Raw genomic sequence first — 21,467 nt, 5'->3', positions numbered from 1 at the left:
TTGATAGAAGGGAGTAATAATTTTTCTGGAAGATGATGAATGAAGAACATAAAATACAAATTTGCAAACATAAATAAAGTCTTCTTAATAGTTAACATATTAACAAATTTCAAACTGCCGCCAAAAATTTCTTTGCTTATTCTTTGTTGATCATAAGAAAGAGCACCATACAATGTACTAAAACCAGTATTTCTCAGATTTAAAAACATATTTATTTCCAGATAAACTCACCATACTCAAGAGCACCTTGGAAGTGAATTAGCAGTTAAGTCATTTTTAAGACCAAGAGCATGGAGCGACTTACCAACATTCGTTGAGAATGAGTCGTGGCGTGCAGACGTGTTTTACGTGAACAAAGCAAGATAGAATTAAAAAAAAGTGCACAAAAACAAAAAACATCCAAGTGTACTATTTGAAGAAGCAGGTAAAAATCTTGAAAAAAATAAATGTAAACAAAAAAAAAAAAAACCGCAGCGGTCAGATAAAATCAAGTTTTTTGCAAAAAAAGATGTGAAACGTGATTCTGCAAATTTTATGGAAAAATTAAAAATATATTTAAATATTTGTACGTAGTATTGTGAACAAAAACGAGTAGAATGTGCTACTAAGAGTAGAGAATAGTAATAAAATGTAAAATTAATGAAGGGTGTCTCTAAACAAGTTTGCTAATTTCGGCAACTCTATGACATGTTAAGTAGCTAGAAGCTGGAGTGACGCATGCGCGAAACGTTTTCATTTAAAAAATTGTGATATGTAAATTTAAACACATGTGAAAGATGATAATTAATGTGCTCAACGTACATAAAAAAATTTCGAAAAATATAAAAAATCAATAATAAAACAATATATATAAGTGAAGTGATATTTCTTAAAAAAACATGTGTCAAGAAGTTGAAATAATAAATTATAAACTTTTTGACAAAACTACAAATGAAAAATTTAGCTAAACAAACATTGACTTGGCTCGCAAATTTCATATTAATTTACTTAGGAATTATGTATTAATATTAGGGTGGACTAAAAACCCGAACTATGGTTTGCTTCATTGGGTCGCAGAAATACTTGTTGCTACAACACATTTACACATAATGAATTTCAGATTTTAAAATGTGTTCAAAATTGAATGATCTTCGGGAAATGTATTTCCAAAGCAATTGTAACACCGCAAACCGCGCCAATTACCGCGGAAACAGCGTGCTTAATTTCGCGTATAAGTTTCTATTTAGCGTATCGTGCGAAAGACTGAAGCATATCGTCGACGAATTGATTAGACCTTATCGGTGCTGCTTAATACATGTTGTATCTACTAGCAACCAGATTTTCGCAATGCGCCAATTCGTGAAGAATACCCACAATAAGAAAATCAACACTCACCATCTTTTTGTCGACTTCAAAACAGACTTTGACAACGTGAAAATTAGTTTCTGGTTAATTACTGGCTTATGCTGTTGATATAAGGCCTACCAAACGGTCCGGGAGTTTTGTTTTGCCTGGATTGGATAGCTTGGTTGGTAGGTCTTGTGGTAATTGCAGATAAGACGAAGTACTTGCTGTCAGAAAGGAACACTGTTAGAAAGGAACACCGCTTTCATGCCCAGACAGCTACGTAACTGTTGATGGAGATAAATTCGAAGCTGTAAGACTTTGTCAATCTGGGAACCAGTATTAACAGCGAAAAAAATATCAGCTAAGAACTCAAACAGAGAATATTTCTTGCCAAAAAGTGCTACATTGGACAATTAAAAGTAAAGTCTTCTTTCGAAGAACAATAATCACGCTCTTCAAGTCGCTCATCATACCTATCCTGGAGGCCAATTCACATTCTGTGAAGTCACAAAATTAATTTTCATAAAATTGAATAAAATTTTTGTATGATTTTTTTTTTCATTTTATCACTTAACAGAACGCTAATTGGCCGCTGATATATGGCTCGGAATCAGGGACACTGTTGGGAGAAGATGACACGTCTCTTGGACTGTTCGAGATAAATGTTCTCCGGAAGATGTATTGTCATGTCCATGATGCTGATGCCAAATATCAAAGGAGGTATTATGATGACCTGTATGACCTTTTTTGTTGATATGCGAATGGACGAAGTCGCTCCGGCGTAGAAAGTATTTTATTCGACAACGCAGGTTGGAAACAGAGGAAGCAATTGAACTTCACTGAGTTAGGGGAGGTAGGTGGAGGAAGAATTAACCTCCCTTGGTGCTCCCAATCGGTGTTAGTTATCGCGGAAAAGGGATAGCTGGCGTGACTTGTTACAAAATGGTCAAAGTCGTTTCGGCGGTTAAGCGCCAACTAATGAAGATGATCGTACTTTTGTAGTAGTCTCAGCATGAGAAATATATTAAATTGATAATATTAAATTTGTGAACGCAAGGCTACGTCTGAAGTTATCTTTAGGTTTACTTCAATACGATAAAAATGGTGAAATTTGGTGCGCAGGCCTCGCCTAAATACAAATTTATTATTGTTTTTTTTTTTAATACAAAATATTTTTTTTTGTAGTAATCCATATTTCGAAATTAATCTGTTATATTTGTTGTTTTACTCAAGGCCACGTTTAAATAAAAATCAAATATTTTATGCTTTCCAATTAACGTATTTGCTGTAGTAAAAAACCAATATTTCGAAGTCATCTTCAGCTTAGTCCGATAGTTTCGAGTAACCGATATTTCGACTTCAATCTGAAGCCATCTTCAGGTTGCATTTGTTTTTTTAAGAATCTTCTGCATGACAAAATTGTTTAATTTCCGAACTCTGGGCCACGTTTAAATAAAAATCAAAGATTTTATGTTTTACAAAAAATATGTTTCTGGAGGTAGATAGTAATCAATATTTCGACTTCCGACAATTTTTTTAGATTTTAGATTTTTCTGGCCCACCCTAATATATATATGTTTTTTTAATGCACACATCAATATATATCCGCATTTCATTTCTTCAAGTAGAAATTCTGCTATAGAGTCCGCGAAATTTATACATTTGCAAAACTAGTTTTTGTTTTTAATTCTCGTTCTTGTCTGGCCAGTGCTTTAGCGTAAGATGTGTAAGATGTTGTTGATGAGGCTGTGCGCGCATTGGTGCTGTTGCTTTCTTTTTTACAGCCAACATTGGGCATGACGGCGATTTTACCGTAAATTTGTTGTACCTATGCTTTTTGTGTTGTTTTTCTTTTCCATATATTTTTGCGTTGCACACTCTCCACTTCACCAAAGCTATATTGAGGTAATAACAAATGGAAGATGCTTTGAGAAGATGATCAACGGATGTTGCAAAATCGATAGACGGTAGTCAGGAAACTCGGAAAACTCTCAGTGAATGATTTCGTAGGAATACACTGTTTGGGGACATGGACTTCTTTTGAGCCAACCGAGATGATTACGTGGCCTCAAAACATTAAAAACGTTAACATAGAGGTAACATATTTCTCAAACTAAATAAACCTTCTGAAGAGAAGCTCATTGCAAGACTATTTTCCATATAACCTCATAAAAAATCAGTGTTATGATTTGGACACGACTGCTTAGTTGTAGAACTGCAGGACTTCACCTTATCATCGTAAGGTAGTTTTAGAAAATATGTATTTCAAAAGCGGCGAACAACGTTATAAAATATATAAGAAGACTTTTATTTTTTCTTGTCAATTTTGGGTTCAAGACAAACCAATTTTGGCGTTGTGCCATCTTAATTTTGTTCTCAGAATGCCTAAACCGCCTTGCCTCGAAACGAAAATTGGCAAAGGATGAATGAAAATCGTTCCAAAATAATTTCAATATTAGAAGATCTGCCCTGCAAAAATCGTTGGATCATATGGTCCACTGGAGTACTTACCATTGTACTCCACTGTAATGCAGCAATGGACCAACTCATATTTCTACACGAATATATTGTAAGCCGAGCATTGCTCGTTTTTAACGATTGTAATCACTACACGATGTTTTTTAGAATGTGGGTACTCCATGGATTACTCTGATGTAATGCGGAGTTGGAGCATATGGTCCCGTCCTAGGACATCGCAATGTTAATTGGACCGTATTTTTTGTATGAATTGTGGTTAATTTTGGAGCACTCGGGTTGTCCATAGCGAGTACTTCATACATGCATGCATGGAGTACTCGCGATTTTTGCAGGGATATTCCCATGCCTTCCATTCCACCGCCTTTTATATACCGGTAGGGTGACATTGATGCCTCTACTCTGGTCGGGGCTGTTCGCGTATTGAATTACTGACTCTTCGCTCATATCTCTCAGTCTCTGGAAACATCCCTGATGGCTTGGCTTGCTTCATGCAACCATAGTGTAAATTTCTTTATCTGGTGCATTGTTTCTGGTATCGTTAAAGCGACGTTTGTTTATTAGCAGCGGTAACTTTAGAGCGGCATAGTAATGGACAATAACTGATAAGATTTTTCATTATATATCTATAACAAAGAAGCCAAACAGTTCAAAATTATGCAGTTGCATCGGTAGATTTTTCTCTCCTCGTTCTAAATACACCGTTTAAGAAAGTAACCGCTTAAAAGCACTCCCGTGAATCGGTTGTCGATAATGACGCATTTTCAGCAGCTCTCCGAAGTTAAATCGGCTGAACACTGGCCAAAGTGGTGGCATCGTAGAACTGCCACAATGGAACTAGTCGAGAACTAGTTTCCGTCAATAGCCAAGCCAATAACATAGCCATGGCAGACTGTAGTGTTTATTTGTGATATTGTGCTATAACTGTTGCTTTCTCCAAATAGTCTAGCTTCAACTTAAAGCATAAGAAGAAGAATTTAACATTGGCTTTGGCTAAAGGTGCTGGCAACCTTTGCTAGTGAAATTATTGCTTCCACTAGTTGGTAACTTTTCTAACATTTTTCGCAAATAAAAACTGCAATAAAACAAATGAATACGACACAAAATATGTTAACAAGTATTTTTGTTGTATAGGGAGAATGTTTATAACAGTGCTTCGTATGTGAATGGGCAGGGCGAAATAAACTTGAATTGCCAAGTCTAAAGTTCCTTCATATTCATAAACGCAACATCTTGGTTGATTGTGGCGTACTGGAATGCATAAGCTTGAGTTGAACGCATCTTTATGACAAATTTCATTGTGCTGCGGCTTTTAGTACTGGGCTAGGCTAATTTTTTGAAGGCTGTGTGCATATAGATAAGCTATTGCTTATGTACTCCTATGAATGAAACAAAAAAATATGTTTATTCTTAGTCAACATTTCGTCTCATATATGTACATACATTCATCTCAAAATGCATATGAACTTTAAATAACGCCAACAGCGATTGTTAAAAATGTCTGACCATCGGCGTAAATCTTAACGAACAGCGATCATCTCTACCCATCGTAATACGAAAAAGCACAGATATAATATTGTTAGCCATCGGCTGAATAGTCAATCAGTAATCATTTCAATTTGGATCTACAAAGCAGTTAACTAATAAACTTCGCTTACTTATAAATTTTACACTTAAAACGCCACGCACTAACTCCCAATTTTTGAGATGATCATTACATTTACCTTCCTTCCTTCAAGGTTTTAGGTCAAAGCAAAAATAGAAAGAATCATGCATTTACTAACCTTGCAGTAGAAATCCAGTTTTGATCAAGTAAAAACCAAAAAAATATTAAAAAAAAAAATTCGCGAAATTGCAAAGGTAAATAACAAGAAAAATATAAACAAAATTTAATTACAACAAATACCATCCATAAAAGTATTTAGGTGTGTAGTCAATGTCAAAAAAACAAATCCTATGAGTGTAGAAGCGCAAATTTGGCGAGAAAGCGAAATGAAAAAGTCTACATTCAATCACTGACATAGAGTTAATTTCTTCAATGGATGCTGAGTGTTGTCTGCCTATATTTGAGTTTTAAAATTTTTGCATAAAAAGTTTTTTAAATAGACATTTTGCTGTTAAGATGTTTAAGTTAGTTATGCACTATCAAAATGAAAAATTGAATAATTTTTTAGGTGGCAAAAAAAAATATTCAACCATATATTGGAGAAAGTTAACAATAACGAATATTGCATTATAGCCTGATAATAATACCAACAAGGTATAACCGCTACTGACATAAGTGCCTTTTTTGCTCACTTTTTCCAACAAGCTAAGGCAGAAATCCATAACTAGAATTTCACCTCCTTTGACAACTATCTTACTTGCACAGCTGAACAACGAGGTGAAAGTCGCCTATGCCGCAAAGTCTGAAAGAACGCTCGTGGATTTGAAGCTTTGCCGCGTCAAAGCGAAGCAAAAAAAACTAGGTATTGTTGCGAATTTTGGGATATTCCTGACCACTTTTCAGCTCCTGTTAACGTTCGAATCGCTGAACTGTCGAATAAATATTTCAAATATTCAGTATGGCAAAATCTTCTTTATTATTTACAACTCTACTGTGGCAGTAGTACATTTCACAATTACAATACTCGCGTACTTCACTAAGACCGTGATAAAATCAAACCGACTGACTATTTTATATGCGTGTGTTGTGTGAGTAGTAAATTCGGCTCTTAGATGATGACTACATTTGTGTATGTGAAATAATCTCTTCGTTCCTAGCTTCTCTCTTTGCATGTATTTGTGGCTGCTTGCTTTGATGTTTTGTGCATTTATTTACTAGTTACTAGCATAGTAACGCATCGAAAGCGCTAACATTCGCCACAGTATATTTAGATTTTAAACGGTTAAAATAAGAGTCCAATAAGTAGAAGTAAATTCAACTTTTTTAAATTTGAAAAAGAGAGTGTTTAATTTCTTAATTTTTGTTGCCATGCGAAGCTGGCACGGGTCTCGCTAGTACTATATGAGGATCAACCACGAGCACATTGTCTCCCAAGTATATCTTTATGTGGCATCATATTAATTTTTTTGTTGAATAATTTCGTAAGTGCCCTCATAACCTAGACATAACTCGCTTAAGTTGCCACTTAAAACACTTTTTAACTCCATAAAATTCATCTATAAGTACTAAATACTACAAAAAGCCCGTTTGTTTAAATAAAGTAGCTTGCCCAGAAGAAAGGGACTCCCGAAAGATCTTATACGTGTTCTATTTAGTTCCGGGAATGTACACACGCAACGGTTTGAATAGTAGTCACGTCTTTACAGCTTCTGCAGCCATCATTATGACCCTTTTTTCACATGCTTATCCTCAACTGTGACCGGTACCTACCGCTACGTCCGTTTAACTGACTGCAACTAGGCAGACATCTTTGCAATTCAGTTCCTAAATTTTTGAGAAGCAGAAGTGGAAAAAGAGTTAAGGACGAGTGAGCTATGTATGAAGCTTCTTAAAATTTGTTTTATTTATGTAGGTGAATCAAAGATAGGTTAAAAATAAGTGTTTTTTTCAAGCTAGAATTTACGGGAAAATGTTATTTAAAATGCTATTGGCATGAAGTTTGGCCCGACTGGACGAACATACTACCTCAATGCCCACCTACGCTTCGCTAGGTCTCTTAGAGCCACAATGGAAGTGAAAGGTCGGCGAAAGGGCGTTCAAATGGCGGATGAATATCTACACTTATATTTATTTATTTATTTATTTATTATTTAAAGTCGACGACAAACTATGGTCGACTGCATAATATAAAAGATATATAAATATACAACTCAAAAGATAAAATTTAAGATATATCGAGATTTCAACAATGTTATATTACAAACAATGAAATGTTAATGCACATTACTCTTTAATTTCAGAATATAATAATAATGAGAAATATGAGCATAAATAAGAACTTATGCCGAAATCTTATACTGGCGGAATGCATCAGATTCCGCTCAGCATGATTTCGGAATGCAGTGGATTCCAATCTTCCTGTTGGAATGCAACAAGATTTCAATCAGCATGTCATGGGAATCCGGCAGTGCTAAGAGTAGTGTAATGAGGATACGCCATCACAAGGCATAAAAAAGTAACATGACCTGTGTTGTTGGAATGCACCGGATTCCAATCAGCTCGATGCCTGACCCATAAGATTATACTGCCGGAATGCATACGATTCCGGTCAGTGGCTCATGAAAAAGCATGTTTTTTACGTTGTTGGAATGCACCAGATTCCAATCAACACAGTACTGTCTTGTTCCTTCTTAATGATACATGTTGATAAATGTTCCTCCATCCTTAAGCGAGATAGTTCCTGTCTTTTATGGAAGGAATAAAATGCCGGCAAATTAAATTATCTTGTATCTCTTAAATTAGATAGGCAAGTATTGCATTACGTATAGTGGCAAAAGTACATTCAAGACTGATGCAGCTATACAAGTCATTGTAGTGCGCGCACCAGATAAGAAGAGGATTATTTTTAGCGCGTCTCTGGCTACACTGTGCATTCATCCAAAATGTGTGATTTTCTCAGAATCCGGCCAGTATAACCTAATCTAATACAGCTAAGATTAACACAAGTGCTCTTTGAAATAACTGATTGTTCGGATATAAAGATTAAGGCTCTTAGAGACATTTTTTTTGAATTAGTTCTCACGAATTGGCAACTATTTTTAAAATGATGCTAATTTAAGTCAAATAGTTATCTCATTTACTTAAATTATTGTTAAAAAATTTCAATCAAAGTGGATAGCTCAATTATCTAATTAAACTTATATTGAAAAAAAATGAAAAAGTTAAAGGCCACTTCTTTTTGTTTAATATCAAGGAGCATCAATGTGCAAGAGAATATCAAAATGGCCACCTGACATGGCCTAAACTGGACTAAAAGTTCTCTCATTTTTTTATCATTGTATTGATAAGGGAACTCCCCGCAGATTTTGGAGATTGTTATCGATGTTTATGATCCTTTGTCGAATATAGATCCGGTACGTTTCTCACAAGCACCATTAAGGTACTAGCCCGACTATCTCGGGAACGATTTAGTATGGCCACAACATGAACCTTCTAGGTCATAACTTGGGGTCGATAGAGCCTAGACTGCTAAAGAAGCAGGATTCGCCACGGATAGGTGAGGTTGATAATTGACTTGGAAGAGCTATAGACATAACCCCTTGAATCAGTTTGGTATTTTGGTCGCCTATTACGACTAGCGGGTATATTCTTAGCTCCCTAACCCGCTGGGATTAAAAGTTCTCGGATCAAATATATGTGTTTAAGCTTAATGCTGTTGAGAATATGCTATTAGTATTTCATACATTGTATATAGCTACATATTTTAAATGGCATAATTCATTTAAATTGAAATGGATACAACGTAAACATGAGTTATCACAAAGTTTAGACCACGCCTAGTTCTGAGCATATTGCTAAAGAATTGTGTGAGGTCGCAACTCGAACAATGTCTTTTTCAAATGATTTATAATACTTATGCGTTCAAGTTAGACAAAGTAATTTAAATAAACAGTAATTACTCAGTCACACGAAATGCTAAAGATATGAAATAAATAGAAACAAGCAATATGCAACACCACACAAACTAAAAAAAAAACAACTTAACTGTGGCTTTAGTGTTTGACGGCAACGCGAGTATTAAAACAAAACTATGTGGTGATATGTAAAACTGCTATGAAAAGAATAAGAAAAAGTGAGAAGAAAATGAAAAAAAAAAAACAATAAAATAAATTACAGTTGTTTGTTAATATAGTGGTTTATTGGACAATAAAATCAGATTTAAACTCAAGGTTAATATCAACTAAGACAAGAATATTGAACGCGTTGAATAAGCTGATTATTGAAGAAAATAAATGAATAAGCAAAGGGGAGAGATTAAGATAGAAGCAAATTATAATACTACAATGAAAAAACAATAAAGTGGAATATAAACTAAATAAAAGAATATAGAGTTACATAAGATAACGTAATACAACATAACTTGACACAACTTAGCATAATATGAAAAACATATAAAAATTGTGAAATAAAATGTTTATAACAATACAACATGTCAAACATTATATAAAATAAACTTGATCCAAGAGAACATAACTTACATAAGACGACTTAAGGTAGAGTAAATTAATATGCATATTATTACACTATACGTTATACCTAACAAACAAGATAATGAACTGTAACTTAAAATCGCATAACAAAAAATAATGTAACAAACCATGACAGAAAATTAAATGATATCACATAGCATATATGTGTAACATAACAAAGCAAACTAAATGTGATACTTAGTGATACACATGGATGCATAGGATAACATGTCAAATTCAACTTTCTACAATTTAACATAACATTTTAATATATAAAAAACACGTGTCACAACATTTTCGGGCGCGATGGACTCCTAAACTACTGAACTGATTTTGAATTTGTTTTGCACCCAGTGTGTAGTTTGATCTAACTTGTGAGATAGGATAGGTTATATCTCAGTTTATAACCGCAATATTATTTTATTGCAATTTGTTTTATTTGTTTGTACGTAATAATAAAATGTTATGTATACGCAGTGTTTCTGAGGGGGCCTGCGATTTAGAGGTACTATGACATTTTTTTTAATTCAGGAGAGTCTTTAGTTGTGTAAAGGGAAATTTTTATACCCCTGTGTGACTAGGGTCTCGAGATATAGACCAAAACGTGGGCCAGTGAATGCCTAGACAGTGTTTACACAATATGGATATCAAATGAAAGCTGTTGATGAGTGCTTTAGTACAGAGTAATACATTATCCAGAGAAGGACTTGGACTGGTATTAGAACAAGGACTGGGACTGAGTCTCGGAGTGGGACTGGAATAAAATACATACCACCCTCTGGGACAGGCAATAAGGGATGCAGAAGAATGAGAAGAAATTGAGACAAGAGAAAAAGGATACTGAGACAGGGATAGAATGAAACGAAGATGGAGATAGATGAAGCGAAAAAGACGGAGGGAGGAGTGAATAAAAGGATTAGGAAAAAGTGAAGAGGGGGGGGGGGGGGGGGAGGGCTGAGTCAGACGGAAAAAGCTTATTAAAATGAATGCAGATAGGCCAAATTTAGGGCAGGACAACGTCTGCCGGGTCTTCTAGTAACATATAAAATTCTCATTAACATTTCAAATTCAACTTCTTATGAAATAAAATAACATAAAATTACCTAACATAACATAACATTACAAAGCATAATATAATATAATTTAAATAAGGTGAATTTACAGATAGGAAAATAACATGCAAATCATAAAACAACAAGGTATACATAACAAACAAGCTTATGATTCAACATAATCAAGCAAAATGCAAAACAATTTTGAATAAAGTCACTTAACATAAAGCAGCAATATGAACACTAGGCCAGGGTTTTCAGTAGTTGGTTAAGCTAAGCTTAAACAAAGTTTGCATGGCCACTTGCAGAACGGCAAATTAACTTTTTAACCCAGAGCTATTTGAAAAAATCTGTCAAAAATGTGTGAGTTTAACCCCTCATGTCAGGTTAACTCTGCGTTAAAAAGTTAACTTATCGTTCGGAAAGTGGCCCTTAAACTCCAGTCAAATTTAAACTCCAGTTAAGCTACAGAGCAATTTTTCAGCCACACTTTAAGGTCTCTTTTGCGGGTAGGTTTTTTGTACGGCAACATTGGTTTTTTATCATTTAGATAATTTGTAGATACGGCAACAGCTGGACTTTGTTTACCCAACAAACGCTCTTAGGGAAATATGTACGTAACTCTGTAGTTGACATCCAACATCATTCTCTAATTATTCCTAAACCTAATGTTTCTTAAGGTGGTATCGAACGTCACTCTTCAATCACTATCCAGCTTTTGAGACATTTTGTGGAATTTATAGTTCTCGAGTTGATCTCCAACGCCATTCCCAAATTATTCTCCAATCTTTGAGAGATTGTGGGAAATGTGTAGCTCTTAAATGAATATCCAGGACATTTATCCAGTTGATGCCTTACGTTGTATATAGAGTTGAGTTGGCGTTGAAAAAAATCTTCGCCAAGATGGCATTGCCAAAACCAAAAGTTATTTATTATGAGAAACATACACCCGGCTGACCTTATAAATTAGAAAAAAAAAAAAATAATAATACACGTTCTATTTTATTTTCGTGAAAACACTGCGAACAACAATTGATAAAAAATAATACACGTTTTATTTTATTTTCGTGAAATCACTGAGAACCACAATTGAGATCAAGTTGGGTACAATTTTTTTTTCAACATAAGTAACAGCATTTTTTGATTTATAAAAACTTCCATTTTTTTGCTGAGAACGCTACTAAGCCACTGTTTCCAAATAACTCTTGAGATTTTAGAATTATGTTTGTTATCAACGTGAGCTCTAATTGTACTCAAGCCCAAATGTTTGTTCGGTACATTTGCCGCCACTGCGAACCAACGCAAATAAATGATAGGTTAGCTAGAGTGTAACCCTGCCGGATCGATCGCTTAAGCACAGCTCAAACTTCACTTAAAGTAGACTGTAAAACTGCAGAATAAGTATGAGCGTAGTTTAATTGACAAACTGAGTGGAACTTGTACTGAAAAACCGAGCCTAAGCAACATAACATGTGCGTATGACATAAAATGCTAAACTCAACTTCCTATAACATAACAGCACATGAAAAAAAAACCAGGGCTGACGGAATGTGAGATTTATTAACATAGCATAGCATTACATGAAAAAATATTGAATGAAAAGACATAATCTGATATTTCAGAATATAAAATATTTAAGCATAACGTGTTATTTCTAATTTTAGCATAGCTTAATATAATATAACAGAGAGTAAGTAATGTGAGGAAAAATATCATAGCACATCATAAAGAATGAAAATCGTATATAAAAAAAAACAAAGCTTTCATAATATAACATAGTATTACAGAAGAACACGTAAAACACATGATTATAACAAAAAACTGCCCAAAATCATATGGAATTACATAATATACTCGATCAGAACATAACGTAACATATCATTATATAATATAATACAAAATAAGGAAGAATGAGGTTTAAAATTACAACATAGCTATAACATAGTTTAATATGACATAAAATAGCACAACATAGCATAAAAACACGTATTAATCTAGCATACAATAACACATTTTAACATCACTTGATATAATAATGGTCAAAATTCAAAAATCTTAAGTTATTAAGCGCCATGATAAGTCAAAACTTTGTCTTCTCTATAAATAACTAAAAGTACAAATCAATAAACCAATTCCAAATTAATCGCAAACACATTAATTAACTTCTTTTACGCAGCAGCGGTATATTAAAATGCCAAATTCCGCGCCTACGTTACATTGGCGCCATTACTCCAAGTGGAGCGCGCGGCTACCTTGTGTCCTTCTACAACACCTTCTGCTGTTGCTGCACTTGCTGAGCATGCGCAATGCGCACGGTCAAACACAACAAAATCAACCGCCACATTTTGTGCCCAGCAGTGGTGATATGTCACGCTTCAGCCTACTCGAGAACACGCCAGTCGGCAGTCCGGTCTATCAGTTGCGCGGTAAGTTTAATTCCTGTTAGTTGTTGTTAATTTATTTATGATTTGGCCATATTTACTTACATTTAATGTCATTCGCATAAGTGAGTGTTAAAGTATGTACATATGGATGTACGTTGAGAGCTTTTTAATGACGGGTTTCAAAGAATTTGCAGAAATACTTTGTATGTGTGTATATATCTGTGGTCACAAGCGAAATAACCTAAATCTACATAATAAATATCAAGTTCGCTGGCGAACTTCATAGCAAAGGTGATTGACAAATCCAGTTGAAAACCTTTTTTGAAAAAGCTCATAGAAAAAGTATTGTAAGGACAAAAAAGTTTCATAAATATATTGGATTTTATTATTAAAAATCGGCAGTTAACCTTTGCGCTCTGCCTGTTTCCTAAATCGACTTAGCCTGTTATCGCTTGTGACCGCAGATATTAGCACTAACGTAGCATATGCTGCAAGCACCTGTCGGCACTATTGTCCGCGCTTTAGTTGACTGTCCGTTGAAGTTGTCTGGTGTTTTTTTTTATACCTTTCATGAACATGAAATGGTATATTAACTTTGGTCCGATGTTTGTAGCGTTGAGAAATATAGAAGATAGACTCATCATTAAGTATACCGAATTGATCGGAGCGACGAACTGAGTTGATATAGCCATGTCCGTCTTTCCGTCCGTCTGTCTGTTTGAACGCAAACTAGTTCCTCAAATTTTGAGATATCTCAATGAAATTTGGCACAAGAATGTATTTTTTGTATTATATTAGACATTTGTGGGATTCGGTAGGATCGGACCTCTATAACATATATATCCCATACAACCGATCGTTCAGATAAGACGATTTTGGTCATTCCGGCCGCAATTTAGAAAGTATAAACGTGAAACTCGGTGATATACATTCTAATATATCAAAGAAGATATCCTGAAAGAATCATTTCTATCGGATCTATATATAATATATATCCCATACAACCGATCGTTCCCTTAATTTCCAATATAAAAGCGTTAAACTTGTTGATATTTATTCTAATATATCATAGAAGATTTCCTGTCAAAATCATTTCGATCGGAGCTATATAATATATATCCCATATAACCGATCGTTCAGATAAGGGGGTTTTTTGCCATTTTTTATTTTATATTTATTTTAAAAATCGTTTAGGTATGTGCATCTGTTCACTATATATTTCTTATCTTATACATCCGAATATTGGGAGATTATGAACGGGATAAAATTATTGTTCAGCCCCATTCATGAAAGGTATGAAGTCTTCGGCACAGCCGAAGACAGTCCCGTCCTTACTTGTTTCTATGTAGTTTTTGTTAACTGTCGCGGGCAAGTTCTTGCATCAAGTTTCGCCATTCTAACCAGTTTTCCGTGAATTTTTATAGTTTTTCATGTTAATTTTATTTGTAATGAATTTCTATTTGGTATTTGCTTGGAGAATAATTTCATTTGTGCTAAACGCATTTTTTGTCTATTTATGGTATGACAGCTATTTAGCTGTTTATAGATTTTTTAAATATGTTGAAGAAGTTGTTAAATATTTTAAGAGTAATTAATGAAAACCATATATATAAATCTCAGGATTTACTAGGCTAGGTAAGGTTAGGTTCAAAGCAGTAAACAGAATAATGACTTTTCCATCCCCACCCTTGGGCAATTAATGGGCTAATTGTGATGACCTGAACGTCTTGCTGTACTAGCTTCCGTAGGTCTAACCCTTTCAAGGAGCCACTAAACTAAGCTATGGAATAATCTCAAATTTGAATACGTTCGTCAAATTATTAAGGCCGATAGCGCCTCCTTCTTAGTGGCAAATAATGGCATAAACATAAAACAGATGCAGTACTCTCTCCTCTTCCTTGGTAAATATGCAGCTGGGGCAATAAGTCAGAATTAAATCTTTGCCGAGAACAATATTCCCAACTTATTTATTAAGGTAAAAAGTGTGCTTGTGAGTATTTTATCATAAGAAAGCTAAGCAATTCTTGATTCTCCTTGACCGAACACATTTGCCCTGTTTTAAAGGATTTCTTCTCTCATGGAACTTAAAATAGGGAATAGATATTCATACTAAATCATTTGGGATAAGGTGTGTTCTGCATTGGCCCTGGCTTGTCATGTGGGGATGGACAGTATGTAGTTCCTAACGAACATGTGGCTAGACGTGCAATAATCAGCAAGTTTGTGCATTGAGCTGAGGAATTGGTGCTCAAAATGGTAGCATGGTTCGTAGTTTTTTTAAGTTTATTCCACAAAAAAAAAGAAAACAAATCAGTAGAATGGGGCATGCAATGGTGGTATAAAATGATTACCCTTTTGCATACAAAATAAGACCAGCGTTGTGCTATGGAATGCAGACGCCTGGCATAGATCTAGAAAAATCCCACAAAATACCGATTGCTCGCTTTCTTGAGAAAACTGATGTTGCCTTGTAATTGTTATTGCGAAGAAGACACTTTCCGAAGGTTTTGGGGAGTGTTATTGATGTTGATGGTCCTTTGCCGGATATAGATCCGGTACGTTCCCGTAGCAATCACCATTAAGGTACAAGCCCGACCATCTCGGGAAGGACTTAATTTCACCACATAGAACCTTCTACGCCATCCCTCTTTCTATCCCCTAGCTCTATAGAATTTGAGGTCGCCAGGGACTCGTCTGCTAAAGAAACAGAATTCGCCAAGAGTAGATGAGTTTGGAAGTTGGGTTGGAGAAGCTATAAATGCGCTGGCAACCCCTAAAGGAAGATGCGCTATACAATCCCTTAAACAATTTGGGTATTTTAGTCGCCCCTTACAACATTTATACCTGCCGTGGTTATAGTCTAAGCCCCCTGACATGCTGGGGTTGGTTGTTGCCTTCTTAACTCTTTCTGCGATATTATGGCTTCAGAGTTTCATATCTAGAATTAAACCCACATTTTTGTGAAGATGATTAAAAGAGTTTTCAGCCATGTCATAATTTTCAAAACAGAAGAGGCAAGTTCGTGTCAAGGGCTTAAAACCAAGGTTTTAATTCACGAAAGGTGATCAAGGCTCAGCCAGTTGAGGTATATTTTGCTGATCTAGCAAGTTCTTTTACTTACTTACTGAGCTGAGCTTTCTTCAGATTTTATAGAGTGCTTCCAGCGAGCGCAGATTCTCGTACCTTCGACTAATATAATTTCTCACCACACCTCCTCCTTCGTAAAGAATTTTTACTCGCCAGTGCAAGACATGCTGAGAATATCACCCTGTCATAGACCCCGTTTCAGAAAACGTTTGAGAATTGCTCTATTTCAGAATTTGATTCATAAACGCCCCAGCTAATGTCAAAATGTATTGAAATTTAGTTCAGAAAGGGCGTTCTATAACGGAACTCTGAGATTGGTCGTTTTGAAACAAATTCTGAAATAGTCGCTTTTGGAGTATTTTTTGTGATAGGGCGGTTTCTAATCGACAGCTGAGGTGGGGTGCTGTTCCACTAAGAAGTCAATATGTATGCATATTTATACAATTTGGCTATGCGCGGATAACAGTGAGATTGTATATGCGATGATCGCGATGATCTTTTAAAACTTTCATTATATCCCCAGCGGGATACAAGCGAACTCCTCATGGATCTGGTGATGGGAGGGAGGGATGGCCTAGAAGGTCACATGTGGTCATAACAAATCTTTCCCGAGATGATCGGGCTTGGTGCCGAAGCGTAACGGATCTGCATACGGCAAAGGACCATCAACATCGATAATACTCCCCAAGGCCTTCGGGGAGTGCCCTTATCGCTACAACAACAACAACAACCGTTCATTATATATATATGAATATTCTCATTAAGAACCAAGCTTACATAGGACTTGTTTTGTCGAAGCTTAACAACACCGCCGACAAGCAGCACTGCTGATTACAGATCTTCAGAAATCTCAAAATATGAATTTTGTGTGTTCTTCAGAAGAACACCGAGGTAGACTTTCTTTTATAAAGAACATCATGAGTTTAGCCCAACTAAATTCACTTGATTCACTGTTTACAGAGAGAAATCTTCACGAAGTTTCTGACTGTCGCTTGCACATCCCTGAAAAACATTTAGTCGTTTAATTGAAGCGTTTTAGTTATCATGTGATCTGACACTGTCCCTCGATATAATAACTTTAAAATGAGAAAAGCAGCAAAAGATGAGTTTTAAGGTATCATCTCGCAGCTTCAAATTCGTTGACTTCAGACGACGTAACACAGGATAACAAAAGCTGCAAGCTTATAAATCACACAGGAACGAAGATCCATTAATACCAGTTAAAAAAGGAGTTTTCTTTACAGCACATAAGTTTTCAAAAATGTGCCGCGCGAATAATCCAGATGATTGTAGAAACTAACAAATGTGACGTGGGTGTTCTTCTGAGCTATAAAAGGTGGTACTCACACAAGGGATGAGTTTTCGTTAGATTTCAATACTCTTGTAAGTGCAGTGCGGTGAAGTACAGTGAAATATGGTGAGAAAATATTATTCTTTTTTGCGAGTTGCAGCGGAAGTGGAATGTTAAAAATACTTTAATATGAGTAGGTCATTGATGAGATTTAAGAATTCAAACCTATAAACAACAAAACAGAAAATGTGCATAAAATACGTTTTACCAAAAATTCACACTCATCAAATTTCTTTCAGCAAAACCTTCAGTTTACAACTTATTTACAAACAACAGCAGATACATATTACATATTTACATATTTGCAACGCTTGTAAATTCCAAAATGTGTGTACCTACATAGGTAAAAGCTTCACATTCATTCAGTGACATAGTGAGTTTTTCTTGCGCCCGGGGCTAAATATTTTAAAATTAGGGTCATTTAGTCGTGTGAATCTTGTATGTATTTCTTGTTGGAGACGATCAAGAACAATTTTCATAACGCGAGAAATTTCACATTCTGTGGAAAGACCAACATCTCTAGCCGATTCTCCGGGCATTTCGCGGAGCCTTCTTACACGTTTCACTATAACAAAATCCCATTTTTCACAAGGAGACTACGCTTTTTCTATTGCTTCTTCGCAGATAATGCCTCGAATTTCGGATAGTTCAGTCGCTAAAGATTTAAGATCATGATACGCTTCTCTAAAATTTATCCCTGGATCTTGTAATCAGAGCTGCACACGATCAATCCTCCTTAAGCTTTCATATCAGAAATGAACGAATGTTATGAAACTAAAATTTAGTATATTTTGCTACAAAATTTTAGCTTCGCTTCTGGTTTTAGTGTCCTCTGCTAATTCTTCTAAGTGTATTACTACATTCGCTAGCCCATCGAAGATAACGCTAACCGCTTGTATTCTGGCGCTCAATCGTATTTGAGGTTCACGTTTAACAGTTTTTGTTAAAGCGTTTTTTAATAATTCCCGTCGTAACATTGAACGTGAGGAAAAAGATATATGCTTTAAATATTTCCACAACCTGCCGCAAGTGTTCCGGATATATGGATGCATTTTTATTATAGAAAATTTTTTTCAGAAATCAGTTATAATAAACAGGAAGTTCTGCTTTGCGAACCATGTGAGTAGCACCCGGGGCAAGATCCCCCTCCCCCTCCTCACTACGCCACTGCATTCTTTTATTTGTATGTTATGAATTTTTCCACATTCGTTGGTATTTTCTGTTCATTACATCGGCATACCTAAAAGAATATCGAAGAAGCAAAATAATAAATTGTTTTGAAATAATTTGTTAGCTTCCGTCAGCTTTCACTCAACAAAAATCATCTTCATTGCGTCTAAGAAGAAAATGCACCTAAAGAAATTTTTCAAAGGTCACAGGCACCATGAAAATGGCTTAGCTTAACACACTTTTTAATGGCTGTCGGTGTTTATGACAGCTTATATTGTAACATATTGGAAAGAACATGAAAACTAAGAGAACAAAACATAAAAGATGTAACAACAAAATATTTGTGGTATTGTGCTAGAAATTGGGTTAGGAAGTGGTTTGGCCTACTGACGCCAATGGCATTTTATATTAGTGTGCATATAATAGTATGTGTGAATAGATGATTTTACAAAGAAAATGTACCCTTGTTTTAGTTTTTGTGCCTCCTTTTTTATTATTTTGTTAATTTTTTAAATGCTGTAGATATAAATAAAGTTGAAAATAAACTTTTTATGAGCTCCTAACTTTTTTAATTTTTACGTAATATATATACCAGGGATCAGGTTTTTATATATCTTAACACAGTTTAGCATTCAAACTTCAAGCCAAACAGAATACGATAAGCCTTGATGGTCCACTTTCAATTTCATTATTAAATCTGGAAGATATGTGGACCATTTCTGAATTAATGGGGTGGTGGGAACGTGCCCACCTATTAGGTTAGATTAGGTTGGAGCGGATGCTCGAGCGCACACTTAGACCAGTAATATTAGACCCGTTGTTATACCATGAACAGACACGATTAAATTTCCTTTTCGAACCATTTTGAGGACCTGACAAAGGATACCAGGTCCTTGACGTCATGCTCCACAATAAATTTTGCACTTTCTATTCAGAATTTTCTGAGTTTTTATGAGTATGCAGTTTTGTAGCTCAATAATTTTTTTATTAGTCTAAAAATGTACTGTTATAAGCCTTTCAAAATTCGTACTGAAATTTGATAATTTTCTTCCAAAAAGGTGTATCTATCTTGAGTCATACGAAAGGCGCATATTTTTTTTATATAAAGGAAAATTTGAAGCACTTCCCTGAAAAAAAGTTTGAAAAACTTATACCAGAGGTCGGATTCGTATATTTGAGGTCGTAGAGTCATCAAACCAAGTTACAAACTTTTAACATTACTACTGTTAACTTGGTTTTTTGTTTTCGTTCAAAAGTTTTATACGATTTTTAGTTGTGAATATTTAAGTGTGTTGTGAGTAGTGATGTATTAATGAAATTTGTTATTGATGAGTTATCGGCTTGTAATCAGCATTTTATAAGTTTGTTTGCAGAAGATATGCCGGGTTGTTATGTATAGCAACGTTATCGACGATTCAAAGGATTGTTATTAAAAAGATGATGAAAACATCTTATCAAGTCAATAATACATCGTTAACCACATGACAAGAAGCCATAGAGAAACCAATAACAAAACAATGACTAGACAATAATAGTCCAATAACTCGATAATAGTGTCAGTATAGATAACAAATGTCTAACTGTACGATACCGGTTATTACCGATAACGAACTAATATAACTCTTTTAAAAAAGTCCTGAAGTTATACCGAAAGGGTTGTAAACTATTGCCGTCATAGTTCCGATAAAAGTCTCCTTAGCATTTCCCAAAAAGTTGCCAAAATAGACGGTTAACAATCTCCCAGATATCCGAACTAGTTTTAACATCAACACTAAAAGATTTCAAGTTCGACACAGAATAATACCGAAGTCATTCCGAAAAGATTACCAACGACTACGAAATTATAGCGAGCAGATCCTCCACTGACTCCTTAAAGTAGACGAAATTCTGAAAACACCTTAAGAGAATCCCGAAGAAGATAATACATGAATGTAGAAACCCTTTTGAAAATGGCCGCAAACTCGTGAAATGCTATTCTCTTAATTTTCCCGAAATAGTTTCGCAAATGGTCCTTATCATAGACATACATACATTTGCATGTTTCACAATTACTTGGTCCTCACGATTTTTTTTACGAATACAACTTTTACATATTTTTGGCACATTTTTATCATATAGTTTGAATGTATATTACCTATTGTAACGAATTTTGGGAAATCCTGGTTATATGCACCTTCTGCTAACATTCGTATCGCTGTCGTATAAATAACTCCAATATTCAGTATTGCAATATGGTTTTTATTTAGTCTACTTTGGGAGTAGTACAAGTATACTTCGATATCACGTATTTCACAAAAGCGTGTTTAAATCAAACTGATTACTGGTTCGTCAGCTTGCGCTGCTTTTATACTCTCGGTTTTCTTGTTCACCCATTTCTCCCAAGGCCTAGAAATATCGCGAACAGTTATATCTCATACTTTGTTACCAGCTATATATATATATATTTGTAGTTTATGCTTTTCTACTAGCCATATGCGTATGTATGTG

General features: G+C 35.1%; 1 protein-coding gene across 11 annotated transcripts in view; it reads left to right on the top strand.

Annotated features, from left to right (window-relative positions):
* The first annotated feature begins 318 nt into the window (after positions 1-318).
* The window catches only part of Cad74A (cadherin-74A), a 60,640-nt gene continuing 39,491 nt past the window's right edge, over positions 319-21,467 (top strand). The window contains exons 1-3 of one of the 11 annotated variants that reach the window (XM_067790028.1): positions 319-424; positions 9,338-9,960; positions 13,165-13,414. In XM_067790028.1, the coding sequence (XP_067646129.1) occupies positions 13,180-13,414 (235 nt within the window). In that variant the 5' untranslated portion in view covers positions 319-424; positions 9,338-9,960; positions 13,165-13,179. The other 10 variants (XM_067790035.1, XM_067790033.1, XM_067790034.1 and 7 more) reach the window with 10 other exon arrangements.

The sequence above is a fragment of the Eurosta solidaginis genome, chromosome 5 (assembly GCF_040869045.1).
Source record: "Eurosta solidaginis isolate ZX-2024a chromosome 5, ASM4086904v1, whole genome shotgun sequence".
In the NCBI taxonomy this organism is placed as follows: Eukaryota; Metazoa; Arthropoda; class Insecta; order Diptera; family Tephritidae; genus Eurosta; species Eurosta solidaginis.
This window is presented reverse-complemented; position numbering and strand designations above follow the sequence as displayed.